This window comes from Symphodus melops (assembly GCF_947650265.1).
Source record: "Symphodus melops genome assembly, chromosome: 3".
NCBI classification, from domain to species: Eukaryota; Metazoa; Chordata; class Actinopteri; order Labriformes; family Labridae; genus Symphodus; species Symphodus melops.
Genome location: NC_136693.1, coordinates 14,678,952 through 14,698,218, shown reverse-complemented (window position 1 = coordinate 14,698,218; position 19,267 = coordinate 14,678,952). Strand labels below are relative to the sequence as shown.

At 38.4% G+C, this 19,267-nt stretch overlaps 3 protein-coding genes across 4 annotated transcripts; 2 read left to right on the top strand and 1 right to left on the bottom strand.

Annotated features, from left to right (window-relative positions):
* Positions 1–2,811: 2,811 nt before the first annotated feature.
* Positions 2,812–5,100, bottom strand: thap11 (THAP domain containing 11). Its single transcript, XM_079339884.1, has one exon. It carries the CDS (start codon positions 4,642–4,644, stop codon positions 3,817–3,819), a length of 828 nt encoding a protein of 275 aa, XP_079196010.1. The 5' UTR covers positions 4,645–5,100; the 3' UTR covers positions 2,812–3,816.
* Positions 5,101–5,916: 816 nt separating this feature from the next.
* On the top strand, positions 5,917–12,083 carry gfod2 (glucose-fructose oxidoreductase domain containing 2). Of its 2 annotated transcripts, XM_079339882.1 has the most exons (4): positions 5,917–6,150; positions 6,505–6,668; positions 7,275–7,654; positions 8,867–12,083. In XM_079339882.1, the coding sequence occupies exons 3-4, from the start codon at positions 7,402–7,404 to the stop codon at positions 9,766–9,768; spliced, it is 1,155 nt and encodes a 384-aa protein (XP_079196008.1). In that variant the 5' UTR covers positions 5,917–6,150; positions 6,505–6,668; positions 7,275–7,401; the 3' UTR covers positions 9,769–12,083. The 2 variants fall into 2 exon arrangements, with proteins under 2 accessions (XP_079196008.1, XP_079196009.1); XM_079339883.1 differs by lacking the exon at positions 6,505–6,668.
* A 1,345-nt stretch (positions 12,084–13,428) lies between these two features.
* Positions 13,429–18,551, top strand: LOC306821637 (uncharacterized protein). Its single transcript, XM_079340179.1, has 4 exons — positions 13,429–13,973; positions 15,795–16,226; positions 16,604–17,014; positions 18,069–18,551. Exons 1-4 carry the CDS (start codon positions 13,847–13,849, stop codon positions 18,371–18,373), a joined length of 1,275 nt encoding a protein of 424 aa, XP_079196305.1. The 5' UTR covers positions 13,429–13,846; the 3' UTR covers positions 18,374–18,551.
* The last annotated feature ends 716 nt before the right edge of the window (positions 18,552–19,267 follow it).

Sequence of the window (19,267 nt, the reverse complement as noted above, 5' to 3'; positions counted from 1 at the left end):
CTCTTGCTGCTCAAGTGGAGCAAATCACTGTAGCCAGGTGCACACATATTGGCCGAAATAGGTGAAGAGAGGCTGTTAAAAATAAAACACAGTGAAAGAAAATGGTTATTAATCAAACTGTATTTAGGTGACATGTTCAACATTTTTGTGGCAATAGTGCTATTAACAATGCAACTGTACTGTTTTGTCACCCTAAAGGGATTTTTTCAAAAGTGGTTCAAAGTTGATATTGTACTGACCGGTGTTTCCATCACAAGTTCACTATGCTTTTCTTAATCCCAAAATTTTGCCTTTGATCTGTAGTCCCTTGTAACCTTATGCAGCTTTTTATGGATCATAGTGCAGCTTTCCTGATTTAATGCTGTTATGTTTGTTGCTGACATTTCCATGTAGACAGATGTGCCATATAATAAATCATATATATATAATATATAATATATATATATAATATATTCATGTGCACTTTTAAGTCCTTTATATATATATATAAAGGACTTAAAAGTGCACATGAATATATTTTATTTTCTCTAAAATGTTGATTAAATATTTATAACAATAGCAATGTGTCACATGTGATCAATTTCAGTGAACTGACATTTAAAAGTAGCCACAGACACTTTTTGTTTCACAATCCACTTCTCTGTACTCACAATGTTTTCATGAAATTCTTCTTCTGTTTTTGTTCATCTTTTCTCATCCTTAAATCATACAGAGACACATACATTGGTTCCTACATGTTGGAGTAAATGTGAATTGTTCTCACCGCCTTGCTCCTCTTGGAGTTGTGAGAATTTAGCGATTACAACATAATTGTTTATAATGCTGGGTGTGATGTAAGTTAAGGTTGTTTAGAAAGATTTATGCAAGGATTATGATTCACATACAAAACATGCTCTATGAATGAATTGGTCTGAAGTTCTCCACAGCAGTTTGTTAATCCGAGGAGTCTTCTGCTGAAGAAAGAAATCCTCTTCTGTCCATGGATTTACATCACTGCTCTGAAGTCATGCAGCACGTTCTGTCTCAGTAAAACCAACGTCATATGTGTCATCAACCCCGCATGTTGAGTTAGAAATGTACGTAGGCCTAATGAGATGTGTAATAAAGGCACATACATCACTTCGTGTTGTCTTTATATTAAACACTAAACCTGTGATACTCAACTGGTGGGTCAGGACCCGAAAGTGGGTTGTGGAAAAAATAGTAGTGTCAAAAACTTTATGGAGAGCATGTTTGTTTTATTCTTTGTTTTTGTTCAATAATATACCTTTTAGGTCCAAACCTCCACTTTTTATTATAAAATAAATCTTATTTGGTTTATAAATACTAGAAATTGGTTTTGCAATTCATCATTAAAAAGTAGGTGATGGGTCCTCAGGCTGGATCACTGAACTAAACCTCTGGTGATTTCCCAAATTTTTTTTCCAGGATCACATGATTTGGTTTACATTGTTGAACTTCATTTACATTCCATAATTACTCTCATAGGACGAGACAATCTGACATCAGGAACATTTCTGGTTTGTCCTGAACGTAAAGATGGTTGTGGTAAATGTCAGCAGTCTAAAAAGAAGATAGAGTAGTGTAAATTTGATCGACAGAGCTGGATTACAGCATTATGCAACACTGCTGGGAGTAAAAAAAATAAATCCAGATGAGATTAGGATCTGCATCATGGCTCTCTCCAACGCTCTCTGTATTTCCATTCATCTGCCCCTCGATCTTTCTCTGATTCATGTAACACATTATCACAGAAGGTGGTGAAAACAACATATTTCGTCAGGATAGGTGGAGAAACTACAGAAAAGCTTTACTTTCTCATGCATAGATTTCAAGATGTCAGTTCTTCAAAAGAAATACTTAGCATATGTCTAGAGCTGTCTTACAATAAATACATAAACAAGACCATATAGACAGGACGTCTTCTCTCTTTAAGCTTTTATCCCACCGCCATCCAGAGGGGAAAAAACATGCTGCAACATCTGACTGCATACTTTCACTTGGTTTTTTTTATGACAATGAAATCACTGTCAGCCTGTAAAAAAGGGTAGTTATTTAATAAAAAATAAATAAATAAAATACTAAACTCACTGCAACTGTATTAACACTATTATCATCACATTAAGTAATTTAGTAATAAAAGTAAACTTTAGTCCAAATACAGCTTTCTGAACATGTTTTATTCTGAAGTGGCTTATAATAAATACCTTGTTTTTTCAAATGACTAAGTCAGACATTGATACATAAATTGACTAACTGTAAATCTAACTTTAATTCCAAACCTCACTGAATCATGAGCTATTAGCACTTCATCAGTATTGCACATCAGTAAGGAAATCTTTTCAGTATGCTTTTAAACACTGACACACTGTAGAATAGTGCTATTTTAATGTCGACCATTCACTCCAATCCTAAAAACTTTTTTTTTTTCAAAAAATACAATTTCAGGACTTTAGCTAAATGTTTAATAAGCCATACTTTAAAATTAAAATTCAAAAAAATTCTATCACTCCCCCAGGTTTTGAATAATGTGCTTTCTTTTTCAAACAGGGTGTCAATGTTAAAACGTTTAAGTTACTATTTATTCCCCATCACAGGGTTTGAATATTTAATGTGGTCAAACATGTAGCAACTTCACAACTGGATATAACTAAAAACAAAAATACTCCATATGACAATCTCTGGTCCGGAAATCCAAATTTTATCCCGACTGCAACCTTGGTGTGAGGCTACAAGTTCATGAGAAATCATAAATAACATTCTGTTGATCTTCAGGTTATCAGCCAGTATTAATATCTGTGCAATGACACGTTTAAGGAGTGAAGAAATTATTTACTATTAATCAGCTCTATTACAAAACGAAATTTACTTCAAAATTACAGCGGAGCAAAAATGTCAGACCAAGTAAAAAAACAACAAAAAAAACAGAAATGTATGTAACATCCTGCATAAAAGGCTGATGAACTAGGAGAAGCTGTCAGCAAACACCTGCAAGGGAAAATATCTGACCATGAACAGGCACATAAAACTCAACGATGAATCACACTAAGACAACCAGCTGGTTTTTCACAGAAAAAGCCAGGTGGACAAAGTACAGGTTCAAAGTTGCATAAAGCACCTGTGCAACAAGTTGTATGTAATATTTCTTTAACAAAAACAAGTTGAATAAAAGTTAATGAATGCATGTTTCCAAGAAACATCACTTTTAATAGAGTGTTACAAATACCACCTGTAAAGGCAACTCAAGTCATGGTATCTCTTTATTTCATTGACCATCAACAGAAGTCTGCCAAGAGTAGTGTTTTTTTTTTTTTTTTACAAAAGTCTTGATACTTCCTCTTGGCAAACTTGACATTACCTCAGCAAATCTATTGTGAATATTGTGGGATGTTTCTGGCAACAACCCCCTAATTCAAGGTCAAATGTAAAGAAATAAAAGCATTAAAATAGAAACCTCCAAGACAAAAAATGTCTATGAACTATAGGCAGTCTTGGTCATCTCATATGAATGTATAATCCTGCTTGTATGTCTCTGCACACACTGAGTCTAATTGTATTGATAAAAACTATTACTGACCCTTTTTTTGCTGTATGTCAATAGTGGATTTTGCATGTTTCTAAGTAATTAGCAATGAGGCTATCGATATAAGCTACATGAACTAGCCAGCCAACTCTTTTATATCAGGCCTACGGATTCTACTTGTTGAAAATAAATTGTCATCGCTCGTACATTTATACAAAATAGAGCTGGATCTAGTGTCTTCAGACACAAAGATCTCTTCCCTTCAGTCTCAGTAACAGGGTTTTATTCTTTCATCAGATGTTCTTCCGTACGCTTACAGCCACAGAGTTCCCGTATAGCAGTCTGTCCCTCTCTCGCACATCCTCCTGCAGCTTCGCCTCAGCCACCCGGAGCTGGCGGATGGTCGCCTTCATCTCCTTCATCTTCACCTCCATCAGTGCGATGATGTCCCGCTGCTCGTTCAGTTTCCGCAGCAGTTCAGCAGACGTGGTGCCGGTGGTCAGTGAGTACGAGTGGTCCAGCGGGCTGCTGGTGACACTGACGTACTGCACGGGCTGGTGCTGAAAGGAAGATGCGGTTTCCACCGTTGAATCGTCAGCGGTCAAGTCGTCTGAGTTCTCTATCGGCGCTGAGAAACATGTCCCCTCCGACTGTGCAGGCAGCCGCGCCGTGCCCAGGTACTCCCCGTTTTGGCCTATCTGAACCACGGTGATGGTGTCGTCGCTCGCCTCACCGCCGGTGTTGCCCTCGGCTCCTTCCGCCGTGTTGCCCAGGACGTTTGTGATGACAATCCCGGAGGTGGCTGCAGCGGCGGGAGCAGGCGCGGACACTTTCCTGCCTCTGCCCCGCCGACTCCTGCGCTCATTCACGCCCCTCAGAGGGAAGAGGGACGGGACTCTGATGGTGTACGTCTTCCTCCCGCCGGCGAAATGCACGCTGCACACTCGGTGTCCTGTAGTGGGCTGGAAGGTGCTGAAGCAGCCGCTGACACCAGCCCGGGAGATGTTCCTGAGCCAGATCTCCCTCAGCGTGGTGTCTTTGGGAAATGTATAGAAGCGCAGCTCCCGGTCCCGATGCGAGTTGTTATAGCAACCAGGCACGCAGCAGGTGAACCCGGGCATGTTACCTTCAATGCCAGACCTATTCACGCGGTCCTCGGCTTAAAATCTGGATATTTAAATGTTGTTTCTTTATTCTATGCGTTGTTATAAAGCTCAGTGGCCTACAAGCGGAACTACACGTCCCACAACGCTAACAACTTCCTGTTTATTTTTTACCCAAAGTGAGTCGCTCTTGCTCGCACGAAGGCTGAATCCACCCGTAATTAACCGGACTGAGATCACATGGAGCCTGTATTTATGATGAATTCGAGGCAAATATTTTATTTTCGGTGGTAAATGGCTTGTTTGGTCTTTCGCGGTGTTATCAAGCCAACCGTCCTACATCGAGAACTAAAAGTCCCATAAGTCCTTGCGCGTATTGTGCGCCAAGTCCTTTACTGCATTACTGCCCCCCTGTGGTCATTACGTGGTAGCGCAGTTTTGTTCTCAGCTGAGTTAAGATTTCGTATCCATTATTTTTGCAAGTATAATAAAAAGTTAAACACTTTTTAATTCCTAAGTAATTTAGAAAATGAGCATTGCTGCCCAGTAGGCTATTGGTACAATTATTAATAGTGTCAACGTTTAAAATAATTTCATTCAAAGTTATAAACTAATGACATGACCAGAGTCAGAATCGGTTTTTATTACCACGTACATTTACAATAACTAAGTACCTCAAAAAAATAAAAAATGAGGAGCATTAGCATTATATAAAACAGTATTTAATATTAACATTTTGTGTTTTTAATAAAAAACACAAAATGTGCAAAGGGAGCATGAAAGAAAATAAAATACAGTATAACTCTCACTGATAGAAGATTATAGCCAAGTGAGGAACTTCTATAACACAGACAGTATCCTAGCTAAACAGATAATGTAATTACATTTGAAATTTGAGGTTATTTATGTATTTAGTACTTTAATTTCTTATTTTTGAATAAAGAGATGTTTCCTCATTTATTTAGGATAACGTGTTCATATTATCTTCTTTAGTGTATTTTTTGCACTTTCTTTTGTTTAATTCCGCATTTGTATATTGTGTCTTTATGATTGTGAATAGTTTGTTTTGAATGTCTTCTTTCAATGTCCCCGTTTCCCTTTGTCAAAATACTGTTGATGTCTTGTGTAAAGTAGGATACAGCTAGCCTTGCCTATATTACGCCTGTAAGGCTCAGTTATAGTATTGTTACTGAACCTCATCTAAAGAAAAAAGATGTCAAATAAGTTTCTTTTCCTCGTGTTGGGTGTTTGTGAATTATTTCCGGCTCAACTGTAGGAGGCTGTGTCCCTGTTATTTGAATCTCTGCTGGCGACTCATCTCCTCTCTCTAGTAGTATCTTTCTCAGCTGTAGGTGGCTGTGTTCCTGTTATGTGATTCTCTGTTGGCGGCTCATCTCCGCTCTCTTGTAGTAGGTCTGGTCGTCTCCACAGCGCCCCGTGGTTGCTAGTGAAGTTACCATTAGCAACTGGACAGCGCCCGGTGGAGCACATCTTACTGCTGTCGATGCTGTCCTTGTAAAACCAGTACGTAAGCTTTTTTCCCCATTTTTTTTAACAAGGTACCTTTTCCACTCTTTGATGAATAAAATGCAGACACAGACTCTGTAAAGTAACAAGTTTATCTGGACCTTTTTGAGCTCACTTTGCGGCTGTCTGGCCGGCTAGCTGAACGAGCTAGCAAACGATACCTGTAACATTAGCTAGCACTGAGTGGGAGTAAACTGTAGCTATCCGGAGCATATGCGCCTATTAGTGTCAAATGACTGTATACTGTCTGTTTGAGTCGTGGTTAAAATGTTGGCCAATGCCCAGGTTATTATCTATATTCGTTTGACATGTATTTGGTATGTGATGACCCGTACTTTTGTTACTTTCCAGTGGTGTTCGTGTTAGAGAGAGAGAGAGACAGAGGCTTCACCTGCTCTCAGTCTGGTTACTATTTGCTTACGGAGCTTGAAAGGCTACATAGATACTGCAGGTGCACAGGGACACATCAGTCTGTGATTGTACAAGTCATGCTTCAGGGAAACAAGTGACTTCAGGTAGGAATATCTCTTACAAATGTTTTTTTCTTATAGCAGCACACCCATTACTTTTGGCTTTTTTAAAAAATACAACTTCACGAGAGCCCCACTTTAAAGCTATACAGAGTAACAACTGAAGCCCACACCAAAGATTCAGACCGTTACAGATGGATAAAGACATTAGATGAATGAAGAGTAACGAGGGTCACAGACTCACCCAGCCACACACACACGTTTATTTTTTCTTTATCTGAGTGAACAACCAGCAAACCACTAACTAAAAGGTCAAGTCATTTCTCTGTGTTCATTTTTTGGTACCTTTATGCCACAGACTTAAGTGTTTAATCTGACAAAAATTGCACTTGCTTCAGAGGTAGCGATGGCGTTTACTTTTGGTGGGTGTGGGTTGTTTCAGGAATGGCATGTTAACTATGCAGCAGGACACAATGAAAGGAGCTGTCACAAAGTGAACTGTCCCAGACTTCCATTGGACATGGTTTTCTTGTTTGATGGCACAGTCACCCGTGTCAGTTCGTTTTCCTGCGTTGTTGTGTAAGGACAGTATTAAACTACTTTTGCTGAATGACTCACGGTGGATTTTAATATGTGCTTTTATTCTTACAGGTATTTCCAGCTCTCCTTGGTTTTCATACTCAGTAAAGGGCTTGACAGATGAGTGAATCATAAGCTGTGGAGATATTTATGATGCTGACCACGTTTAACATGTCAAGTAGCTGAAATTGGCACGACTATGCTGCCAGGAGTTGGTGTATTTGGCACCGGGAGCACAGCCCGGGTGCTGGTCCCATTATTAAAAGCTGAAGGCTTTGACATTCATGCACTCTGGGGTAGAAGTGAGGAGGAAGCGCGCTGCTTGGCAAAGGAGCTTGGCATCCCATTTCACACCAGCCGATCTGATGACGTCCTTCTGCACCAAGACGTCGACCTGGTTTGCATCTATATTCCTCCCTCGATGACAAGGCAGATTGCTGTCAAAGCACTGGGTAAAAGATCATAAACACTTACACTGATATTCTAAGTAGTTTTTCTATTTAATGGTCTGCATTGTCTTAACACATTAGTCATTTTTAATATTTGAAGCTTTCCCATTCATCCAACACAAGCCATGAACATGCAGCATTGCTCTGATATCATAATAATAGCTTAGTTCTTCTTTTATTTGGCAGTTTTGAGATTTGGGTTTAAAGGCCTAAGTTTTCTAATGTGACCTGTCCCAACTGGGCGTGGCAGGTCGGCCCTTTGACCGATCAGTGCTCCCCACAAGATGGACTTTTAAAAAATGGCTGAATTTCAGTGCAATCTATTTCTTAAGGTTCATCTTTGAGATATTAGCAGAGACGATTGAAACCTTGACATCAGGGAATGAAGCAACTGGAGGGGAAAAGCTAAGATTCACAGAACAAAAGACAAGAACTTCAAATTCTCCACATTTCACCCCTTTTATCTACATATTAAAAAACAGCATATAGTTATAGCATATCAGTTGAGATCTGTGAAGTGAATTCGTTGTATCTGATGGAATTCCTGAGCGTTGACCTCAGCTTCCTGTTTTAGTTGCAACTTCCTCAGCGAGTCCCCACCAAAGGACTTACACACAGATTTACCTCCCAGAGATCATACAGTATTACAGGGTCCTCATCTCTATGTGTGAGAAGTATGCTTTTCCTCCACGCTATCATTTTCAATTGTAGGACAATATTTACATTTTGTGTAATCCTACCATACCGCAGGAACTGCAGAGGAATACCATCTAAGGCAATCACACCCACAGTGTCACAGAGTCAAGCTTAACTGTAGGTCATTCAAAAAATGTGACCATTTTTAAGAGACTAAAGAGAGATTTGGAGGCTGACTCTTACTTTTTTTTAATGAATAGGAAAGCTGTTTTCAATGTAGGTGGAAATACAGCATGTAAAACATAACATCAACACTAATCCACAACTAACACATTCCAGAGAGTAAACGCAGTCATCATAATCTTCTCAGCATCACCTGCAACATCAAATATAATTCAGAGAAATAAATGTATCACTGAATAGTTCTGTCACTGTGGTCAGACTTATCACAAGGTATTAGAGAGTTTTATTATTATTATTTCACTTTATTTTAAGTGTTGGATGTGTAAGGTTGTATCTTTATGAATTTTAAGAAATATACATTCTTGTTAAATTCTCTCTCTCTCTCTCTCTCTGCAGGTATAGGTAAGAATGTTGTGTGTGAAAAAGCTGCAACAGCTGTGGATTCATTCAAGATGGTTACAGCAGCCAGATACTACCCCCAGCTGCTCAGCATTATGGGTAATACCCTTCGCTTCCTACCGGCTTTCGTTGCGATGCGCCAGTTGCTGTTGGAGGGTTACGTTGGTGAAATGCAGGTGTGTGATGTCCGAGTCTACGGCCCAAGCCTCCTGGATCAGTCATATGGCTGGACGTGTGAGGAGTTGATGGGAGGAGGCGGTCTACACACTGTCGGCTCTGCCATCATCGACCTTTTAAGTTATCTGACAGGTGCACGGGCCCAGCGTGTTCATGGTTTATTGAGGACATTTGTACAACAGAACAGTTTGATCAGGGGTATTCGCCGTGTCACCAGCGATGATTTCTGTTTCTTTCAAATGTTGATGGGCGGAACTGTTTCAAGCTCTGGTGGCGTCTGTTGCACTGTGACTCTGAACTTCAACATGCCGGGGTCATTCCTGCACGAGGTTATGGTTGTTGGGTCTTCAGGAAGACTGGTTGCCAGAGGGACAGAGCTGTATGGTCAACGTAATGGGAGTAAAGGTGAGGAGCTGTTGCTTGGCGACAATGGGTGGACAGGACCCGAGGTGAAAGAGATGCCTCTGCCTCACCTGCAGGGGTTGAACGCAATGGTAAAATCACTGAGACAGTCTTTTCAGTCTCATGAGGAGCGCAGGTCATGGGAACGAGGCCCTGTTGCCATGGCGCCAACATTTGAGGATGGTCTGTACGTGCAGACAGTGGTGGAGGCGGTAAAGCGGTCCAGCTGTACTGGAGAATGGGAGTGTGTGGAGATCATGAGTCAAGAGCCAGATCCTAATCACAACCTGTGTGAGGCTCTACAGAGAAATAAGAACTAAGTCTTTTTAAACACCTGGTGCAACACTACTACAAAACTAAGCTCTGAATGTTTCCCTTTAACTCTGCTGCTCACGCAGTTTACATGACTACTTCCTGCTTTAACATCTGATATAAGAAAACTTAACTGTCAGGAATATCTTTACTCTCACAGTTTTTGGGTTCATACACTTAAGTTCAATAAACATAGCTCCATTATTCTGGTTCTTAATAGAAGACATTATAATATACATATTTATTTTTGTCACTTTTGAACGTAAATCAGCTGTACTACTCTCAGAAAACCAACATAAGTTTTTTTCTTTCACTGAAGCTTGACTTTGTAGAGGCATGACTGCAACTGTCCCATTGAAAAATAAAGATAAACATCACGTCAGGTAGAAACCAAACTTATGTTAGAGGCCAGTCTTTCATATTTGAGCTAAGTTGCCAACATACATCTCGCTATTTTAAGAAGGATGTCGGTTTTTGTATTTTCTTACTTCAAATGTCATCCTTGTAGTTGGACAAGAGCACAGCTCTTTCTTAGGTAAGAGGATTTTTTAAATGTCCTTTTTCAAGCATTTTTTTCCAATGAAGTGGTTGAAGAGTTGGAGATTATTATACACCAATACATTGTTGGCAGCAGCCAAACACGATATTTTCATTTGAATACGTTTTTAAACAGTACAGGTTGGAGTGATAAGCAGACTTCTTCAGCAGACTGATTCTATTCAATTTACAGCTGAGATGTTTATGTAGTTTGGTGTTCATTTATTCACAACATTTATAGCACCTTATTCTAAAAGGAAGAGTTTACCTCAGACAGAAATGTAAATGTCAGGTCAATGATTTGACTAACAAAATCCTCTCTGTGTGTTAGTGTGTTGACTGGCAGAATTCAAATGATGTGCTACTCAAGCTCTTATTTAGAATAAGAATTATGGAGCTGTTTAGAGTTTACTTTATTATTTTTAATGCGTAAGATGCAGATTTTAGTGGGGATGATTGTATGACTTGTTTGTGGGTATTTGTCTTGTGGCATATATAAGAAACCAGGGATTAAGTTAAATAAGCTATGTAGAGTAAATCCATTGTTTAATTTTTAGCATTACCGCTCAAAATTCCTGATTCTGTAAGGGATCAATTTTAAATGTTGAAAGTTGTACTTTGAGCCAAAGTGTGAAAAGTTTGTAGTTTCCTTTTTTGCAGTTGTTATAGTGAGCTGAAGTTCATGACGGATTAAAATTGTCACGTTTGTGGTGGAAAATATATCTAAACTTTAAAAGACTCATCCATGTGCTCAGTATGTCAGATATATCCACCGTGAAGAAGGAAACTACCAACTTGAACAGCCCCGTCAAATTGCGTGATGCTGAAAGTTCAGATAAGATTATCACTGATTAGCAACTTTTTAATGTCCCAACTGAAAGCAAAGGCTGAAGGAAATTTATGCTAAATTAGTTTAAATGTGTTCAAAAGGTTTGTTTACATGTGTCAACCCGAGAAGTAATTTTATTTGTTTATAAAAAATGTGTTTAATGCTATATATGGTTATTACACATGTTGAAATCCAGAGAGTGGCCTCCATCCACCTTGCTTTTCTGTTCATCCTTAAACTTTACTGATCGTTTCATTGAGTAGAATCACTGGATTTGATGTATGTGAGATAATAAATGTGTAAACTGAGTAAGAGCAGGGAGTGGGAATCGACTCCAGTGGTTGTAGTAGTCGTCTCTGCTGACTATCAGTCATCGTTTCCCACGCAGGAACTGTAGCTGAAAATACATGTTACATTCAATTCAAAAAACTTTTTGTCCCCAGGGGGCAATTCAAACGCTTACCTCACGCTTTCCCCACAGTGCTTTACAAAAACAATGCTTCAAGTTTACACTAAGTGTCTTTACATCTCTTTAGCCTGCAGGATGTTTCATACCCAGCTACTATTAAAATACATTCCAACTAAGTGTTCCCTTTATTCACAACTGATGTTTTTGTTTTATTATTTGCACTGGTAATTGAAACAATGTCACCTATTTAATATGCGGTGTGATGCTCATACCAGCCAGCTCACTGCACCAGTTCAACATGTCTGTATTAGGAAAGCTGTTTTGTATTTATTTAAATCTCAGTGTGGAGAAATTTTCCCAGCACTCATTGTTTTTGTTTGCAGCCTGTGAATTTCTGTTTTAAGCTGTTATATTTATCTTGTGTAGATGAAGTGTTGTTTTGATTGATATGGCTTTTTGAGCACAATGCGTTGCATTTCTTTGGCAAACTGTACTGTTTATCTGCCTGACAGATACTCTCTTTAATAAATACAGTATAATTAACTAATGGTCTTTGGTCATGGACTCATTCTGTTCAAATAAGTCTTTATTGATGAAAAAATAGATCTAAGATATGTGATGTAATATGTAACATCATTAACTTGTCTAATTTGAAAAGAGTCACTATTTCTCTGCATAAGCGTTGTGCTGTTTCAATGAACTGTGCTTTAAACTGTGTGCTTTTTTGCTGCTATCAAACGTGTGCTGCTGCCCTCTTGACCAGATCACTTCTGCGAAAGAGATCCTCGTTAGATTAATTATCTGATTAAATAAAGTTGAGAAAAAACAAGATTTAGAAAATCATTTTTTGAATGCACTTATCAAACCATGAATCCTGTTATAAATATCACTATTTTGTTTCCTTTAACTTCCTCTCTTTTCCTGTTGTACCACCTGTGTGGAAACTTCCTGATTTCTCCCTTTCTTTCCCCCTCCCCTTGATTGTTTGCTGTTTGCTGTCTGTCACTGATTAGTTAGATTAAATTCACCTGCTCACTGCTTATTTAGGACAGCGCTCCTTGAACTCAAGTTTGGACCTGCACATGAGTGCAAATTTAGCACTGGTGACCTTTTTTTTTTTTTTTTTTTTTCCTGTTATCTAATCCACTTTAATCTATCCTAAATACTTTATTTATTCATATTTACTTCAAAAATTAAATCTGATATGACATGTTTCTTGTGCTAATGTTATTTTAATTGTCATTCAGCACTGATGTTCGATAACATCCCATGTGTGTTTTTGTTACACTCATTATTGAACTCAAATGGATGATATAAACCTGTTCACCTTCAACTTAAGTTTCCTTGTTGGATTCATGCAGAATAATGTGTAAGTTCAATGTCACACTTTTTTAAATGGATGTTTTAAATCTCTTTAGCCAACCATTCTTAATTAATCATCCATAATGAAGATGCTAAAACGTACAACTAGAGAGTTGCACATTTAATTTAGAAAATTTAAAAAAAAAGTTTTTGAACTGTATAATAAAAATGTACAAACAACCTGGCATAACAACAGAGGTACAAGGAAAATTATTTCAATATGTATTATTTAATTGATAACTCGTTTAGAAAAACTGACAGGTTTTGTTTGTAACTTCAACAAAAGACTAAAATCCCCTATTAAATGCCCTATTTATTTTCGCTCTGTTCTCAAATTCTTACAGCCCAAATCATTGACACGATGTTTTTATACAGGTAGTAAAATATGTTCACACTAGTAGCTTTATTATTCATTCACAAAAGAAAATGTAATCACAATACACAATTTAGTTTCCCAAATATGTTGACCAATATATAAAACGGATAGATACAATTGCAAATGCAATAAAACGGTGAACATTATTAAGACGTTAAACCTGGCTGTTTTATTGTCTTTCTATACATTTGGTATACCATAGACATAATATATTATGTTATGTGGTATACTGTCTTTGATATATTTTCAATAAAGATTTTGAGGTGGAAAAAAATACCGGATATGACGTTTCTGCCACCGCAATGCATCATGGGGCTGAGTGTAGCATAACAAGAGCAAACCTAAATTATGTGTTTTTTTTATTTCCTATTCAAGTTAATGCAGACACTTTTTTTTTTTCAAAAGTAGTTGAAAACAGTGTGTAAATTAGTCGGAACAGTCGATAGATAAACAGTCAGTGAAGAGTTTCTCCACGCAGACTCAGATAGTCCGTGCATTGTTTGCGCTGTACATTTATATATAATACATATACATAAACCATACTGTAAACATACTCTGGGCTAAACCTCGGCCATGCTGAGAAGTCGGAGAGTCAAACATCCCACTAAGGCCGCCAGGGAGCTGAAAGGCTGTGTGTCTGAGGGAACCTTCATCCAGGACCATCAAGACATGGAGACAGACACTGAACACTTCTGCTCAGGTATGGTTTCTTTCATCACAGCTTTCCCTGATTAATATTTGAAAAGCCTCTGTAAACACAGAAAAGCACGTTTTGCTCTTGATAGAAAAAAAAAACACAACAGTCAAACAACCTAAAAAATTCTCATTGAGACATGTATCAGAATCAGGGTTTTTTTGCCAAGTACATTTTACATATACAAGGAATTTGTCTTGTTGGTACGAAAGAAAAAAACATTACTAAAATAACAAGTACTTAAATAAAGTAAAATATGAAAAGGAATTACCAATATATAAAATATAAAACATAATTTAAAAGAAGTTAAATATAGAGAATAATAAAAAACACAAAATGTTCAAATGGTCCATGAAAGAAAATATTCACAAGTGTGGATTACTTTGTTTCACTAAATTTTAAAAAGCACATTTTGGAGGAAAACAATCTAGAAGAAAGTACATCATTTGTTTAAGTTAATCAGGCTAATGTTAGATGTCCAATGTTAGCAAAAAAAACAAAAAACATCACAACATGGCACTGATGAAAAGGCTGCTGGACATTAAGTAAAGTATCAGTAGTTACCTAAAGGTTGCTAAAAGAACATCAGAATGTCATTTGACTCGTCTCTACATCTTGGGCAATGGTGACAAAGAGGAGCATCAGTGCTTTATAGCACCTTTTAAAGCTCATGGACTTATCTGAAGATCTTGAACCCTTCTAACCTCTTCTCCAAAAAACTTCTTCAGTTTTAAAATAACCAATGGACGGAGCTAGAAATGTAAGCCTCTGTGGATCATTAGGGTGCTAATGATCAAGGATGGTCACATGAGACTGGTTAGCTGAGTCGTTGACCTAGTTTTGCCTAAAGTTGTTTACACCCCCACTCAGGTCATCTGTGGGTCAGTGGGGTCACATGTTCCGAGGTGGGACAAGGGCTTAGGTTTTTTGTGAGAGATTATTCAAAACAGGATATTAGTTTGGGGAAAGATGGTGTCTCAGACTACCAACCCGGTTGAGGGATGTTTTTTCCCACTTAACATAGATGGATTCTTGAAAACCCTTTTCAAACCAGCTGTCTTCCTTGGCCATGAATGTGCACCATGACATCTAAGGATTTTCTTTTGTCCTTCAGATGTAAGTGGGCAGCAGAATCCTGTCCTGTGGAGCTGGCTTTCCTTTGCTGGGCCATGCGTTTGTAGCACAGTGGTTGTTTCGTCTCTCCAATGTAGAAGTCCCTGCACTCCTCAGTGCACTGAATAGCATAAACAGCATTGCTTTGCCTCAATGTGTTGGATGGTTTGAAGTGTACCAGGATGTTGTTTCCTTAAAGAACCCTCTTTAGTTTTTTATTAAGTCCAGACACGTATCACATTACATTTTTATCAATGTTTGTTTTTTACGTCTTCCTTGTTGGTGCTGTGATCAAGGCCAGGTTCGGTTATCCACAAGTTTGAAGTGCTTACAGTACTTAAGGCGTTTCTGTTCCTTCTCTCTTCATTCTGTCCTTTTACATTTTGCTTTATGTTGTAGGGTTTTGATGACACAAAGCTTATGTTGTAGTGGATGGGAGGCCTAATAAAGTAGACATTGGTCTGTGTGGTCAAGTTTGAACCCACAACCTTCTTGCAACCTCTTGCACTAAGAGCATGCAAATGTCTTCTTTCATGTTATGATAAATTCAGTTTGACGTTTGTCTGACAAAACCCCAATCTAATGGGTCACATTGAGCCAGGGGAATATTTACTGGTTATTTTTTTTCCCAATATCTGACTTTTTATTCACAAACCAGATTAATCAATCATTATCAACCCTGATTATAACTTTGTTTCCTCTTCTTTATCTCAGTGGAAGTGGCGCTGGAGGATGGAGACTCTGATAACCTTACCATGGGGAATGAAGTAGAAGTTAATTCTGCCATCAGTGACATTCTGAAAGCTGAACATGCACACCAAATGACAAATGAAGACGCGGATAGTGACTTTATTGTCCCTCGTAGGCGGAGTACCCGCAGCGTGATCTGGAGGCACTTTGACTTCTTGGAGAGTTTGTCTGCGGCTCGTTGCCACATTTGCAAGAAAAGATTGCAGTGCTCTGAAGGCGGCAGCACCGGCAATCTGCATCGACACATGTCTAAGAGACACCCATTGGAGTTTGCACTGATTTTTTCTAACGAGCAGAACCCACAGCCATCCCACTCAACACAGGGCTCAGATGCTGCTGAGGACACATCGACACAACCAGAGACTGTCGGGGTGACAGAGAAGACAGAATTTCCAGGTGATAATTAAGTTTGAAATTAATTCTGAGATTTTCACAGCATGTTTCTGATTTAGTATAAAACAAATACACTTAATTCCCACCGCTCATTTATTGATAAAAGATCAATAAGATGCTTGGATTATTTATAAAAGGAAAATATTTTGAATAAACTACATGATCGCAGAGAATGAATTGCTAACATTTTAAAAATGTTGATTAAGTGATGTAGCAAGCAAAATAAGTATGTGCTTCTCAAATTGAAGGCTTTACTGTCTGCCTCAATTGAAGAATTCTTTTAATGAAGTTAAAATAATTCTTTATAAAAAATACATCACATCTTTATCTATCATTTACCACATGGTGCAATTGTAATTATTACTTTTTTTATTTATCAGATGTTTCAATGGAGGATGGAGACTCAGGCAACCTCAACACAGTGATTAATGCTGATATCAATTCTGCCATTAATGGAATCCTGGAAGCTGCAAAAGGAGGTCCAGCAGAACAAATCACAAATTTAGAGCTGAGCAGTGACCCCCCTATGACACGTAGACGGAGTAGACGGAGCGTGATTTGGAAGTACTTTGAACGTTTGGACAGTTTGGATGCAGCTCAGTGTTGCATTTGCATGAAGAAAATACAATGCTTTGAAGGCGGCAGCACCAGCAACCTTCATCGACACATTTCAAAGAGACACCCGGAGATGTTGTCACAGCTTTGGACTGATGGGCAGAACCAAAGTCTTAACGGGGGCACACCTGCCCCACCAGAGCCTATTAGAGCAACAAAGAAGAGCCCATGTCCAGGTGATATTTTGATTCTTTCTGCTGTGTATAGCCCTATTCAGAATGCCAGCGTAACGTGTCACCGACAATCTAAATGCCACAGAGGCAAAATCACGGGACAAAGTGATCCTGCCTTGTCCACAGAGGTAGTAACAGAGGCCACGTGGTTTCAGCAGAGGTGTGTGTGTGTGTGTGTGTGTGTGTGTGTGTGTGTGTGTGTGTGTGTGTGTGTGTGTGTGTGTGTGTGTGTGTGTGTGTGTGTGTGTGTGTGTGTGTGTGTGTGTGTGTGTGTGTGTGTGTGTGTGTGTGTGTGTGTGTGTGTGTGTGTGTGTGTGTGTGTGTGTGTGTGTGTGTGTGTGTGTGTGTGTGTGTGTGTGTGTGAATTTACAGACTGGGACACCAATGTTACGCCAGCGCAGTATCAATATCAATGTAGAAGGACTTGATGACAGATGACTTTACTTACGGCACACACAAAAAAGCAGTCTGAAAAGGGCTTATATTTGTAATTTATTCTTGACTTTTGTTAAAGGCATGTTGCTGAATTACAGAAAAATGCAAAGGTTTTGTTTACCCAATCCTAAATGAAATCAAACTGAAATTCAGGAAAATAATCAATTTAAAATCAGTCTGTATGATCAAGAAAACCATGATGGTAAACCTGACCGGAATGGCAGTATTTGAATGCTTTAAGTATTTCATGCAGTGGACACATTTGGTTTAGTATCACAATAATAATAAAGGTAGATGTTTTTATCAATTAAACATCAGATTTGAAATAACATTCAGTTTAACATAATGAAAAGATAACATACACGTGGAGAAGATTGTATGTTTTAACAGCACTTTTTTCTTATATTAAAATTGGGAACAAAGTTAAAGAACAGGTAACTATCATCGAGTTCAAACACTTTATAAATATACTGAAGTTCTTGACCAATCCGCTAATTGTGTTGTCACTTAGTTTTCTCAGGAAGAAAGCAGTTTGGTGTACCAGCTACTGTACTACAATCATCTAATGAAAGCTGAGTACCGGAAGATTGATGGAACTAAACATTTGTCCTTCTTCTTACAGGTGTGTTTAAGTTTTCGAGAGCCTCTGAAGGAGAGATACGTTTGTTGAGGAGGGAGCGGGAGCTAATAGAAGCTCTGAGGAGAGCGCAGAGGGAGGAGGCTCAAGCTCTGCTACAACAGAGGGAGCTGATTGAGAAGCTGCGTGCGGTGAATGCCAGGGAGGCAGCTGCAGAGAAGGAGCAAATTGAGTCATTGAGGAACGCACAGATGGAGGAAGCTAAAGACTTGAGTAAACAGAGGGAAGAGCTGCAGAAGGAAAAGGCTGAGTTGCAGAAGAAATGGGAAGAGCTTCAGCAGCAAAGCTAGGGATGAATTTTGTTTGACCTCCTGTCTCAGATCAAACAACAGGACGGACATGTTTCTATCATCACTGACTTCAGACTTCCTACAATTTCATTCAGGACTGATTTCCAGCTTTAATAATGTAAAAAATATCAATTTCACTAAATATTTGTTACAATCAAATAAATGGAAATACAAATGGTGTTGCTATCCACTCCTTGTGTCTGTAGTAGAGCATCAAGCTGATGCAAAAATTATCACGGGAAATAAAAATGGATCCTTCCAGGAGGAACCTACTGCATAACCAGTTTCTCCAGGATAACTGAAATATTAATGATGCGAAAAACATTTTTCTCACTCTGATAACTTTTGGGAATCAGCCACGCTAAATTACAACTAAATTGAGTCCATGTTCCATCCCAGTATTCCCATATTCTTATCTCAAATCAATGTAGGCACTAACTTCAAGTACTTGGGCATCAAACATTACACTTTTTATCTTGATAAGAATTGGTGCTTGGTGTATCAGAAGTGTCTGGGGCAGATACTCGAGAATACATCACAATCTAAGTGTAATTATAAGCACAGTAAAGTGCAGCTAACCCCAAGATTGGTGTTTTTATTTTTAGTTTGTAAGGTTGGTATAACCCAAAAATAGGCTGCTATACTCATACTTGAATCTTGATAAAGTGTCATTATCACTTTATTGTGTGTGATCCTTAAAGTCAGCTTTCAATATGGTGCTCAATAAAGCAAAAATCAAGCATGTCTGATTAAATAAAACAATTATTGCAGATTGTCCGGTGAGACCCAGTTCTTGAAATGAGTGCACATTTGGTTAATTTGTTGAAATGTGTTTAAACCTTCATTTAAAAGGAAATCATTACAAATGTTGGATTTACTTCAAATAAAATGATG